The 13,419-nt window shown below is 33.7% G+C and overlaps 1 protein-coding gene across 2 annotated transcripts; it reads right to left on the minus strand.

Annotated features, from left to right (window-relative positions):
* Positions 1 to 2,414: 2,414 nt before the first annotated feature.
* LOC116182806 (zinc finger protein 835-like) lies at positions 2,415 to 11,673 on the minus strand. 2 transcript variants are annotated; one of them, XM_031503358.1, is made up of 6 exons: positions 11,600 to 11,659; positions 11,321 to 11,544; positions 10,240 to 11,266; positions 3,289 to 3,477; positions 2,919 to 3,239; positions 2,415 to 2,861 (listed from the first exon to the last, which is right to left on the minus strand). In XM_031503358.1, exons 2-6 carry the CDS (start codon positions 11,537 to 11,539, stop codon positions 2,458 to 2,460), a joined length of 2,160 nt encoding a protein of 719 aa, XP_031359218.1. In that variant the 5' UTR covers positions 11,540 to 11,544; positions 11,600 to 11,659; the 3' UTR covers positions 2,415 to 2,457. The 2 variants fall into 2 exon arrangements, with proteins under 2 accessions (XP_031359218.1, XP_031359210.1); XM_031503350.1 differs by having other exon boundaries at positions 11,321 to 11,673.
* Positions 11,674 to 13,419: the final 1,746 nt, after the last annotated feature.

The raw sequence follows: 13,419 nt of genomic DNA on the forward strand, positions 1-13,419 counted from the left end.
CACAAGGTGTGCTGTGACCGGCAATCATTCCTGGCGAGAGCTGTATATAAAAACGTTTCAAATAAAAGTTGCAAGATTCGATGGATAAATTCAATGGAAGTAGGAAATTTTTTTTCAGAATGGCGGTTTTCGAGATATTGACATCCTTCTTCTCTAAGTTGACATCAACTTCCTTATTTTTAATGGACGCCATATTGGATTTTTACGTCACAATCCAGTGATACCAAACACTTTCTCTTCATTTATTGGAATCAACCTTGCATTCTTGTCTCGAAGTTTATAATGTATTTCTTATGGCAATAATTCCATGGCTGATTATGACTGAAACCAAATTCGTTCGTTTATTGTCTCGTTCGCATAGTCACCATCGACAGGCAGGGTTGGGCAGTATTTGAAATATTTGTAATTGAAATACAGTATTTAAAATACATATGTATTTTCAATACTGTATTTTAATTACACGATGTAAATGTATTTTGTATTTTAAATACACAAAAAAGTAAATCTTTCATAACTATCGCCGATAGAGCGTTTTACACTAGATCTGATTTTACCGTCTAAAGGTAGAAGTTATTCAACTTTTTGTAAAGTACGGTATGCGTGTAAACAGGGCCTTACTTCACTTGTCATTCGCCTACAAGAGGCAATTTATCAGACACATTGTTTGAAAAGTTAGTTTATCTCAAGGGTAATATGTAATAATAATATAGTAATATGTGTATACCAGTATAAGTAAGATGTAAATGATAGGTATAATAAAATATTTAAGATTAAGTGTTTTTTAATGTATTTCAAATACAATTGTATTTTGTATTTCAAATACATGAGCAAAAAGTATTTTTTCTACAACTGTCAAAAAAACCTGTCATTTTCTGACGAATTTCGAAGCGCGAAGTACTAGATTTTTAAACGGTTAATTAATAAGTAAGGTTGCCCTTGACAACGTGCGCGAAATCGTCAACAGTGAAAAAAAGTATTTCGCGCACGTGACAAAGTTGAACTTAAACAGCAAATTTAATTAACAATCGGTTCAGTTGTAGAAAAAATATTGTATATAACGCTAGCGCGAAGTTATTTCGCGCATTTGACTGATATTTTAACTCGGCTTCGCCTCGTCAAAATACCTTCAGTCTCAATGCGCGAAATTGAACTTCGCGCTCTTGTTATATAAATAACTATTGTATATCAAATACAATTCGAAAAGTATTTTGTATTTCAAATACACAAGTGATTGTATTTTGCCCAACCCTGTCGACAGGGCTATGGAATTATTGCCAATTAAAGGTTGTGTTCAAAATGCAATACTAATGGCCGTTGGCGTCGACAAATTTAAGCGGAGCTTAGCTTAAAATTCATGGCAACGATTATTGAGACAATAGTTGCCATGGATTTTAAGCTACGCTTAAGCTAAGCTCCTGTTAAATTTGTCGGTGCAAACGGGTATAAGTGTTTATTATCGCTGATTTTGTCATTTTTTCTCTATCGAGTGACGTAAAAATCAAATGTGGCGTCTATTTAAAATAAGGAAGTTGATGTTATAATCTTGAAAACCGCCATTTTGAAAAAAATTCTCTACGTCCATTGAATTTATCCCATTGAATCTTGCAACTTTTATTTGAAATTTGTTTCGATAGCTCTTTGTTACTAAAATATTTGAACTTTCTAAAAATGACGATTTTCACTTTTTCCAATTATCTACGAAACGATTTATTTTAGCATTAGATTCAAGCAGAAAAGAAGACTAGTGGTGTCGCATCAAGTGATGATTGTACCATACTCGACTGCAATCGGTAGATCCGGGAAAAGTCGCGGATACTGTACTTACTTAACAGTGCGCAAGGGTTTTGTTAATTCGAATCTAAATTTATCGCACATCGCCCGTGATATATAGTATTGCAAGCGTGTTAAGACGCTTATTATTCAGAAAGTTTACGTTTGCGACATGAGCGAGTAACAGAAAAATTGAATTTCAGATACATTGTCAAAACCCATCTTATTCCAAATCTACAGGTCCACCTGCCATTTAGTTTGGTTAAAGATGTTTCAGGAAGGAGCAATCTACCGTGGACAACTGATAGGTTGACCCAGGAATTCATACACGCCTATCAATAAAAGGGGTGTGGCGGGCGCCTATACATACTATGGGCAAGTGCACCTAGGACCTGTCGACTTTCACGGTTAGCTAACTGACTGTTAGAACCCTTTCACAATGGCGATTTTAAGTCGCGCGAGCAACGCACTTCATTATATTACACGTCTTTCTTTATTCAATTTAATTGCGATTCAGCAGCGCGATACTAAAAATCCCCAAATGTAAAAAAAACCTTAGAATCAAAAGGTGCACCTGTGTGTACCTACCTTTAGACAACCTACCCCATGGTAATCTAAAAGATTAATTGAAAGGAAAGAAAAAATAAACTATTACAATATAATGAAAGAGTTACACTTCAATTATATTTAAAGATATTCGTCCTTTACGACATTCAGTTCATTATTTGAGGCATCATCGGCCACAAGTTCATTTCTATGCCTTGTTCTCATATGTTTTGTACGACTGCTACTGTCGTAAAACCCTTTGTGACATACTTTACAGACATAGGGCGTTTCACCAGTATGACGCCTAACATGTACCGTTAAATTTCCATTCAATGCAAACGCTTTTCCACAATACTGGCAAACATATTTTTTCTCTCCCGTGTGTGTGAGCATATGGTACATTAATTGATGTGGATGAAGAAATGCTCGATAACATACTTGACATATATGTTTCTTTATTCCACTGTGAGTTTTTTTATGTTGATACAGCGTTCCAAATGTTCTGAACGTCTTTCCACAATCTGCACAAGAAAACGGTTTTGAAGCTGAAAGAAGCATATTTATACAATTAATGTTTGATTAGTTTATTTAATTCATCATACCACAATATTTCTGCATGTGAGCTCTCAATCTGAGCTTTGTAGAAAACGATTTCTCGCAATTCTTGCACTTATATGGGTGGTTGATATGTATCAATAGATGTTGTTCCAAGTCGTTTTTGGTATCGAAAATATCCAAACAAAATTTACAGTGGAATGGCTTCTCTTCAGTATCATCAGTCTCATATGATTGCACTTCGTGGATAAAGGCGTGAACTTCATAACTGTAACTTTCTTCAAAAGTTGCATCACATAACTTACACTTATAAGTTACAGAATTATGGACCTTATAATGTCGCGTTAGAGATTGTGACTTGCTAAAAACTATTCGTCAATTAGTGCAATGTGTCGCTTTATTGCAAAACAGTTATACCTGTATTACATTGGTCACATGGAAACTTTTCATTTGATTCAATAGGAGTAGTAGCTTCTCTGTGATACTTGGATTTATGGTTTCTGTATGAACTGGAATTAAGGGTCACTCCACAAATTTCACACACATAGGTGGAGGTTTGATTGTGGCCCTCCATGTGCGTCTGCCGTGAGCTATTTTGGGTAAATCCTGAAAAACATGCAGTATTAATTAGAGGGTATCAACTAGTGCTGGGCGATACATGAAATTGTTATCGATTTACCGATAAGTCTGTTTAGTCCGATAATTATCGATAAATCGATAACTATCGATAACTTTTGATAATTATCGATAAGTTTTGATAAGTATCAATAACTTTTGATAATTATCGCTAACTTTTGATAATAATAATCGTTAATTGTCGATAATAATAGATTATTATTGACATCTGTCGAAAATTGTCGATCTCCGATTGTTATTTATTAATCGAATAGCGATAATTATCGAGAGAAAACTATGGATACTTTTTCATAAATCCTATCGATATAAATATATTCTCCATGCGTACACTCGTTAACAATTTTAACCAAATTTTAGTTATTTGGTATTGATATTGATAATTTAATTAAATCGATGTAAGATTAATCAGTAGATTATCGATTTACCGACCAATCCTTTAAAATCACAAATAATCGATACATTTTTCAATAATTTACAATTAGTCGACCATTTTTTAAAAAATTAATCTACTATCTATTAATCGATAATTATCGATAAGTTATCGATTAATCGGTAGGAGATTAATTTTTTAAAAAATGGTCGATAATTATCGATTAATCGTTTTTTTTGAAAGCACTACTTTTAATTGACTAATTTATCGATTAATCGATAATTTTTTTAGATTTATCGGTCGTCGATTAATCGATAATTATCGATGTTATCGATTAATCGTTTTTTTGCACAGCACTAGTCTCAAATCAAACGTGCGGGTATTTGTTATGGGAGAGTTGTGCACTCAATCTGATTTAAAGGCCAGAAACCATAACAGATACACAATCAGTTAAATTAAAAAATAGTTGCGTATTTTAGGGCTTAGTAAAAGGATGTCAAATTTAAATTTAATAACCAGCCTTTTTTTTGACTTAAATAATAACAATTTTTAACATTTTGGCCTCGATTTTGGCGTAGTAGGCGTTGAGAAAATGTCAAAATAATGCATTGCTTTTAAATGATATATCTTCGGAAATGATCGTAATTTCTAAATTTTTAAAACATAATTTTATTAAGCACTAAAATACGGAACATTTTTTTAATTGAACCCTGTGTATCCTTATGGTTTCCGATTTTTCCATGCTGTTCATTCTTATCTTCAACAGCGAGAAGGATAGTCCATAAAACAACAAATTCGAAATGTGACATTTCAAACCCAAAAAACAAAACCCAGTATTCATTACAACATTTCATAAAATTGAATTTGATTCGTTGAAAAGTTTTCTTGCCACTACTGGCTACAGTGTCAATTACATCTGCTATAGATGATAATCTTATGAAAAAAAGGTAACATACAGTGTGTCCACGGATTGAGTGGATATAGGCTGATTGAAATTCGAGGGTCACCATGGGGATCTCAAAAACCGTAAGAGATAGGTAGGTACTTTAAATTTGGCAGTTGCGTATTTTGATGCTTAACAAAATTCCGTTTTGAAAGTGAAAAAATTCCGACTACTTTCAGAGATATCCAGAAAAAACGAAATTTTACAAAATCGTTATTTACCTGCTGATAAAGAGCAGCCATTCAGCGATACAAACTTACTACGAGTAAAGCGAGGCCCTTGAGGCATTTGTCAATTAATTGTGTACAAAGCTCTGCGGCTTGGGAGGTTTTTTTTTGTTTGCAGGTTTTTGGATGCGAGAATTCCTTCTATGTTTTACTTATACAGAGTGAGCAACAAAGATTGAAGCGTGCCGCTTCAGCTAAATTGGCAATGTGCCGCTCATAGCATATGCTGATTTGATACAAGATACGAAATACGAATAGACGCACGTCACTGTGACAGCGCAGAACGTCATTTTCGTATACAACTCCATACAAAGAAGGTAGTTTTGATATTAATAGGAACAAGCGGTGATGACGCACGCTTCAATCATTGTTGCTCACACTGTACTTGGCCCTGTACGTGCGAATTTTTGCCCAGATTTTCAATTTATTTGTGGAAACTTGTTTTAAGATTCAGTAATCAATTTAATAGATCATTCTTGATTAGGGGCTGCAAATGTCATTTTTAACATAAAAATTAAAATATGTCAAAAAAGACTTAGGTAGTATACGGAGTATATAATTTTTTTTTTTTTTTTTTTTTTTATTGCCTTTATTTTATAGTGGGCGGAGTGTTAGCAATTTGCTACTCTTCCCACTCAACCCACTATACAATCACAAACAGCCATGCCTTACCTGGGATTCGAACCCTGGACCCTTATAGCCAAAGTAATTAAAGGTATACATTATACATGAAATGAATATAGAATTGTACGTGGATGCTAAAAATGGAATAATATGCATACAGGGTGTTCCATTTAAAATAAGCAAGTTGCCAACTTGCTTATTATTGCCGCCAACATAAAAACATAACCTACTCTTAGGTCTAGCCATTGAATTTATAACTATCAGAAGCGCGGATCCCATATAACAGTTTGTGACCATGTGCCAACTGGCCGCCGCTAGGAGCAGTTCGATCGTTTGAAAGTCCGTGGGCGATCGAAAGTGGAGCGTTACATTGACATTAGATGGCAGCATTACAAACCATTTATTTTGACCATTCGAATATTTTCCTTTTTAATCGTCAGATGTCAGGAACTCCGGATGTTTTTTGTGTTATCATTGGAATGGTTTTATAAATAGGATTGGAATGTTCTAAAAATAGATCCCTTAAGAAGCATTGCGTAAATTTGTAATGTAAATAATAATACATTTAGACGAACGAAGCTTGCAGTCCTTGTCCTTGAAGGAATGCAATTTCATACATTCTATTCACAGGCAGTAAAATAGGCAGGTTCCACATTTTTACTGAAAGCGGGAGATTTTGTTATTAAAAAACGATCAAAAAAAATTTTAAGGCAAAATATTGTCCGTTGCAAGCAGGCAGCTACATCATTTCCACATTCACATTTGATAACTAAATTTCGCGAATCAGCTTTTTTATAACCATGCAGCATTGTGCACAAATAAATCGGTCCCAGTTTACGTGAATTCGTATACCTACTAGAGCTGAGCGATAAATGAAATTGTTATCGATTTATCGATAAGTCTGTTCAGTCTGATAATTATCGATTAATCATTAATTGATAACTATCGATAATTATCGATAACTTTAATCACTTATCGTTAACTTTCGATAATAATCGACAATTATCGATAAATCGTAAGGCTAATTTTCGATAATGATCGATAACGTTTGATAATTATCGATAACTTTTTATAATTATCGATAACTTTTGAAAATAATTAATAATGATTGTTAGCTGCTGATAATAATCGATTATTATTGCCACGAAAATTGTCTATATTTATCGATTAATAAATAAGTAGCGGAAATTATCAAGAGAAAACTATCGATACTTTTTCATAAATCTCATCGATATATATTCTCAATCGATATATTACATCATCCATGCGTACACTCGCTAACATTTTTGTTTTTTTGGTATTGATATTGCGAGAGATAATTTAAATAAAACAGGATCTTTTGATGCTCAAGTTGTCTGAAATCAAAGGTGATCAAGTGGACGATAATCCTCAAAAATGAGTACAGCAGTAGGTTGTGAATTGTGATCATATGGCAACTCAACAATGCTCTTACATCGCTTTTGTTGGAAGTAAACTGGTATACCTAAACATTGAAAAGTTTATGTCGTTAAAAATTCTCTCGATAATTATCTATCTTAATAGTTTAGTTGTGAGATTAATCGATAGATTATCGGTAATTATAGGTTTATCGACCAATCCTTTAACATTTTCGATAAATTACACCGGTCTACAGCATTTTTGCGCATGGGACATATATACCTTATTTTTATTGCTTCTATAGCCACAAATAAGAATTAGAACAAAAAATGGTTATGTATTTGTTTTTGTGTGAAAAAAATGCAAAAAACCAAAAAATAAAAATACCTATAGAATCCTACTTACATAGGCATGATTTATTAAATGGTAACGTTTCTACATTTATAATTTGTTTATCTTAGAGTCTAAATGTTTAAAAATGGAACAGTTTTGCTGTTTTTGTCATGTTCAACTGAATCTGATCTTCCATCATGCTTCCAACTTCCTGGCCTTGGGAAGGTGCCTAAGTTCCATTGTCTCGAGAAAGTGTTGTCCTTATTCCAAATAAGCTCCCATATTATCCTTAAATTGATCTAAATGAGAATGTAACCTGTGCATCTTTATTCTTTAGAGACATTCTATACCCCATGATACAAAACCAAATCCTGTCAGCTCGTCATAATTTTCAGCTCTATGGTTTCCCAGGAAACACTGAACGGGAAACCATGGACTATTGCCTTAAAACTGTTCCAGGATTTTTTTTCCTCTTTGCTAAGTAACCGCGGAAAAATATCACCCTCCATTTTTCTTTTTTTTTAAGGGAAAACAAAGATTCCAGCTTTAATTTTCGCCCCTGAAAGCTTTCAATCAAATCGCTGTAACTTTTGTAAAAGCAAATATTTTCGATGTCTTAATCGCACTTTTTATTTATTTTTGCTTATTATAGTCAGAATATATATTGTGTAAATCCCATGCGCAAAAAAATTCTTTTTTTGTTGACCGGTCGACCATTTTTTTAAAATTTATCCATTGACTATCTATTAATCGATAATTATCGATAAGTTATCGATTAACCATAGAGAACAAATTTCAAACGTCAGAATTTAAAAGAAAAGAGGTTAACGACCTTTTTATTTTGTATCAAAATTGCCAGGTGTGACGTGTGATCCTAGATCAGGGGTCGGCAACCTGCGGCTCTTTTGATACCTATAAAGTTGCGGCTCTCCGTATTTATCTAAAGAAATTAGTTCAATTGTTCGAAATTCGCCTTTTTAATTAATCTTATTTTGTATCAAAAGTATACTTGCAGCAAATAATTATCTAATTTTTGACACTTGTTTACTTTCTGGTATTCTTTTGTTTTTTTTATTATAGCCAGCCTACTCCGATGTATAAACACGTAATTAATTAATGAGTAGGTACTTTTGTGAAAAATATTGAATAACCTAAACACTGCGGAGTTTAAGCACAGGGCACCCCTTATAAACATTTAAGAGAAGACAAAAGCGAATAGCGAAATAACATAGTGGTAGTTCCATTTGAAAAAGAATAGTTATAGCACTTTGAACAAACGGCATTGAAACAACCAAATATTCAGGATGTTCTATTTAAAAAGATCAGTTATTAATTGACATCGTAAAAATGGAACACCCTGTACATTCGAAAATAATTTCTGTAGATCCGCAACCACCAATATTTTTACCAGGTATCTATCAGGTATGTAGGAAAAACCGATGGACTGTTGCAGGACCCTGTATATAGCCAAAAACTATAATATTGAATCAAAAATTATTTGTGGCTCTTTAAGAACTGGGAAATTTTGTAAATTGTAATTTTTGGCTCTTCCGTTTCAATAGGTTGCCGACCCCTGTCCTAGGTAGTTTAACCGGTGGCAACGGTTTAACCGACACACACAAAAATTAAGAATAGATAGGTAGGTACATTTAATTTCTGTTACAGTGATCAAGGATGCCTGCGTATTTTTTGCTTTCCTGTTCAAATGTAATTCAATCTTCCTTAAGGAATGTTAAGTAAGGTCACGATTCATGAAAGGAAGAATGTTTATCTTACGTCATTCAACATCCTGTGTGCCACATAAATGCCTTATAAGTACGTTTCTTGGGTATCTAGAATTCTGTATACAACAATTACAAATCGAGATAGTGGGTTCATTACAGATTCCTGTATAATAATTAACAAAGGTAAAAAACTGACATTATTATTCATCTTTCTCGATGGTAGAGACATCTACGTCTTGTAATTTAAACTATTGAAAACAGTCACATATCCTGCCATTTAACCTGCGCTTCTGATAGTTATAAATTCAATGGTCTAGCTCTAGGGTTCCTTTTTGAGGTAGGTGTAGATAGTCGGCATTTGTAATGGACACCCTGTATTTAGAATTAGTTTCAGAAATTAAAAAAAAAATTCCACCTGCAATTCTGACTACACCCTTTATGTGTTTTAGCACTTTTTTTATGTACAGGGTGGCCAAATAAGAATGCCAGGTACTGTATCTGAGAACCTGTCCATCGTAGAGGCTTGCGGTTAAAAATATTTATTACTAAAACGGCCACGAGAAAAACCTGGAAAATATTTTTAAGTTTCTGCAATGGCCGCTAGGGGGCGTAACTGCAATCTGGAATCTAAGTGATTTTTCTGTGAATTCCGCTATATTAACCTACCAAACAAACAAAAAAAGTCCGGTCTTTGAAGTTGACAGTAATCTGAACCTTTTTTGTTTAACAATTTTTCCTGTATCTCTAAAAATGAAGTGGTGGGGGGTATTCAAAAGTTTCCGTAAAGAACACCCTGTATCTTCGAAACGACTGAGCCGATTTAAACAAACTCGGGTTAGTTAAAAAAAACTATTCTTCAGCTACAAATATTATAACATTTGAAGTTTTGTTAGTTTCACATATCGGCGCTTGAGCTAATGACGAGTGTAAATTTATCAACATGTCTGCACAACAATATATATTATTATTATTAACACCTTTTTTTGATATGACCAATAGTAATGGCTCCAGCATCAATGTTCCTTACTTTTTGTTCACCCCGTATGTTATGGTTAAGGAAAACAGAAATACGAATTAGCTTGCAAACAAAACATTGGGAAAAATATTTGTTTCACTTTGTTAATTTATACATACCTTTCCCACACACCTCACAAATATATGGCTTTTCCCCTGTGTGACTAACAAGATGTCTCTTCAAATTGGCCAATGCAATAAATCGTGCCGGGCATTGCTCACATAAGAAAGGTCTTTCGTTTGTGTGAGATCTCATGTGCAACACTAACTTGTCGCTAAAAAACCTTTTGCCACAAATTGTACAGGGATGCTTCTTCATAAAGTGTGTACGGACATGAGTGTAAAACACAGAATAACGTGAGCCATAATTCCGATCACACAATTTACACTGATATGGAGGGCCACCAGCTCTAACCCACCATTTCTCCATCGAATCAGACAATGGGCGAATTGAATATTTTTTTGTTTTCGATTCAGTAGGAGGTTTCTTGCCCGTTTTGGATGAACAATCTGCAGGTATGCTTTCATTTGTACTTTCCAACTCAGTGCCTTTCTCAGTGGTAACTTCAATTGATGATTTAGTATAATTGTGTTCATTCATAAGTGCTTTGTTTTCTGGAGATGAGGAGACAATTTTTCCCTTTTTTTTCCGTGTATAAGTACGTTTCACGTTCATTTTTAGCTGAGAACTAGACAGAACAGTCGAAGCTGATGTGCTTTTATTTTCTTTATTCATTTTCTTTTTACGACACCTACTTTTTTTTGAGGTTCTGTTGAGTAATTCCCGCAAAATAGATAATAATGGTTTAGTTTTATCTTTTACCATTGGATACAAAGGCGGTGATTTTTGGAAATTTGCAGTAGTTTCTTTCTTCGGTGGAGTGATTTCCGTTGTAGCAGCGACAGGTGAAATTTTACATTTAATTTCATTTCCATTTACTTCTGTTTCACTTGGAATAGTATTCAAGTCTTCTGTGAGAACTGGGAGAAATGGTTTTACTACTAGTTTATCAGAGGGTATGTGTTGTGAGTTACTACTACTAGCTATATCGCGTTTTAAAATAGCACGCTTGAAAGTATGTGCGTCTTGCGTCTTTATGGCACATTCCGGACAAATATAACTTGATAACTTTACATCTGCAGATAACTGGAATGAGAGGTACGAGCATTTAAAATAATTAATAATGTGATAAGTGCTTACTTTAACACCAAAACAATCATCAATTGCATCAGATATCGACATTGATTCAAAGTATTCATTGTTATCATATAAACAAATTAGGTTCTTTTCTTGGCGTAAACAAATTCGGCAAGATTCATTAACGTTTTTCTCGATTGCCTCTCCAGGTATTATGTTGAATTGGGAAAGAAGCGTTTTATTTGCCTCATTAAGTGGTAATATCAAATACGTCACTTGCATTTTGTCTAAATATTAAACAAATTTATAAAACAAGTGAATTTTCGCTCTTTTCTCTCTAACCAACAAATCACTTTGCAAAAACATCAAGAAGAGACGACGCGGAAACGGATCGTGGCAGACGGTAGGTGAGAGAGAAACTAACTCGCAGATAATTCGTAGCGTGACTCACTCAGCACCACGCCAACTAGCGGATATTTTGAAGCGTGACTTTTTATGTTTTGTCTGTAACCAATCCTTAGATCAAACATGTTTGTCAATATATATGATCTAAGCACTAATCAGATTACTTAAGTTACTTTTTTTAATAGCATTTTTCAAAGCCAAGGCAAAGAGTCGCGTTACAAATTATCTGCAAGTCACCGCGCAACCGCTAGAATTTGACTTTGCTGCATAAACAGCATATCTCTTTATGATAAACAGACATAAATAAAATAAAATATTTTTTTCCTTTAAATAGTGAACGTTTAAAGGTATGCAAAATATTTTTTATTAACACACTGGGTGTATCGGAAAAAACTATAAGGACATCTGTAGCAAAAGTTACTGAAACTGGAGTAATAGAAAAAGAAAAGAGAGGAGGAAGAAAAGATAGCATGATCGATAGGGATATACGGTCTATTCAGTGTATCTTCCGTTGCACGTCATTACCTGAAGAAAACGACGTACCAACGTAAACTTACTTTCGTTTATTAGGCAACACATTAAGCATGTAGTTTATTTTAGCCGCAACAATTGGTAGCATTTCGCTATGTTGTCGCGTTTAAATTTGTAAATTTGATAGGTTGCTTTTGGTTTACTTTTCGTTTGATTTGATTTTGATTATTTTCTACGTCTTTCGCTGTGCATTGGTTTGAAGAGAAATTACTGAAGAATTTAGATAACCCGCCAGTAATTGTGTTCGATAACGGGAAAACAGACAACATTAAAGTGTGGTCAGGTGATCATAATGTGCAGTTCTCCGAAAATGATTTTACAGCCGAACTGTTGAAAAGGTTGCACAGTAAGTACGTTCGCAAATTATTTGATGTATCTTGTTGATACTTTTAGGAATAAATCAGCTAAAATGTACCGCATAAGGCATTGACCACTTAGCCGAGCAATACGGTTACTTAGTTTTACGATTACCACCCTAGCATCGCGTTTTTAATCCTATCGAACATATTTGGGGCATAGCGAAAAATTACTACAATCGACACATGGGTAGAGATGGACGAAGCATTGAAAATTGCATAAACATGTGACAAGAAACACTACAACGATAACTTCCGAAACGTGGCGCAATTCAGTTAAGGATACGGAAACTGTAATACACGAGTGGTACGAAAGAGAAAAGCAATTAGATCTTGAAAACGTTGCTACTATTATTATAAACTTTGAACACGAAAGCAGTTCCGATGATTCCGATTAATTTGAATATCATCCATCACATCATCACATAACCTGTAAAATTTTATATTTAGTACTTTCTCTGTAAAAGAGATGCTACATTTGTACAGTTCATAAGTTATTAAAGTATATTGTATGTATATTGTGGTTCCAATTAACGAAATGAATAATAAAAACACTGAAAGAAATGGTCTAGTTATACACTTTAACTAAAATGAAAATAATAATAGCTATTAAACATCATAATAATGGTAATAAACATTTAGTTATAGCTATTCGTCAGCAATCATTGTGATTACTAATTACGTTTTATTATTATGGTTTTATTGTGTCAGTTATTCATTGTGAGTATGACAGTCGATAACGTTAACAATACTTATAATATAGTTTTGTTACAAATCATATCACTATCACAATTAAGCTGATTAATAAACAAGTTATAAAAATAGTTATTACAAATTGTACTTCGAATAACCATCGTTAAAAAATTTCAT

The sequence above is a fragment of the Photinus pyralis genome, unplaced genomic scaffold (assembly GCF_008802855.1).
Source record: "Photinus pyralis isolate 1611_PpyrPB1 unplaced genomic scaffold, Ppyr1.3 Ppyr1.4_LG1, whole genome shotgun sequence".
NCBI classification, from domain to species: Eukaryota; Metazoa; Arthropoda; class Insecta; order Coleoptera; family Lampyridae; genus Photinus; species Photinus pyralis.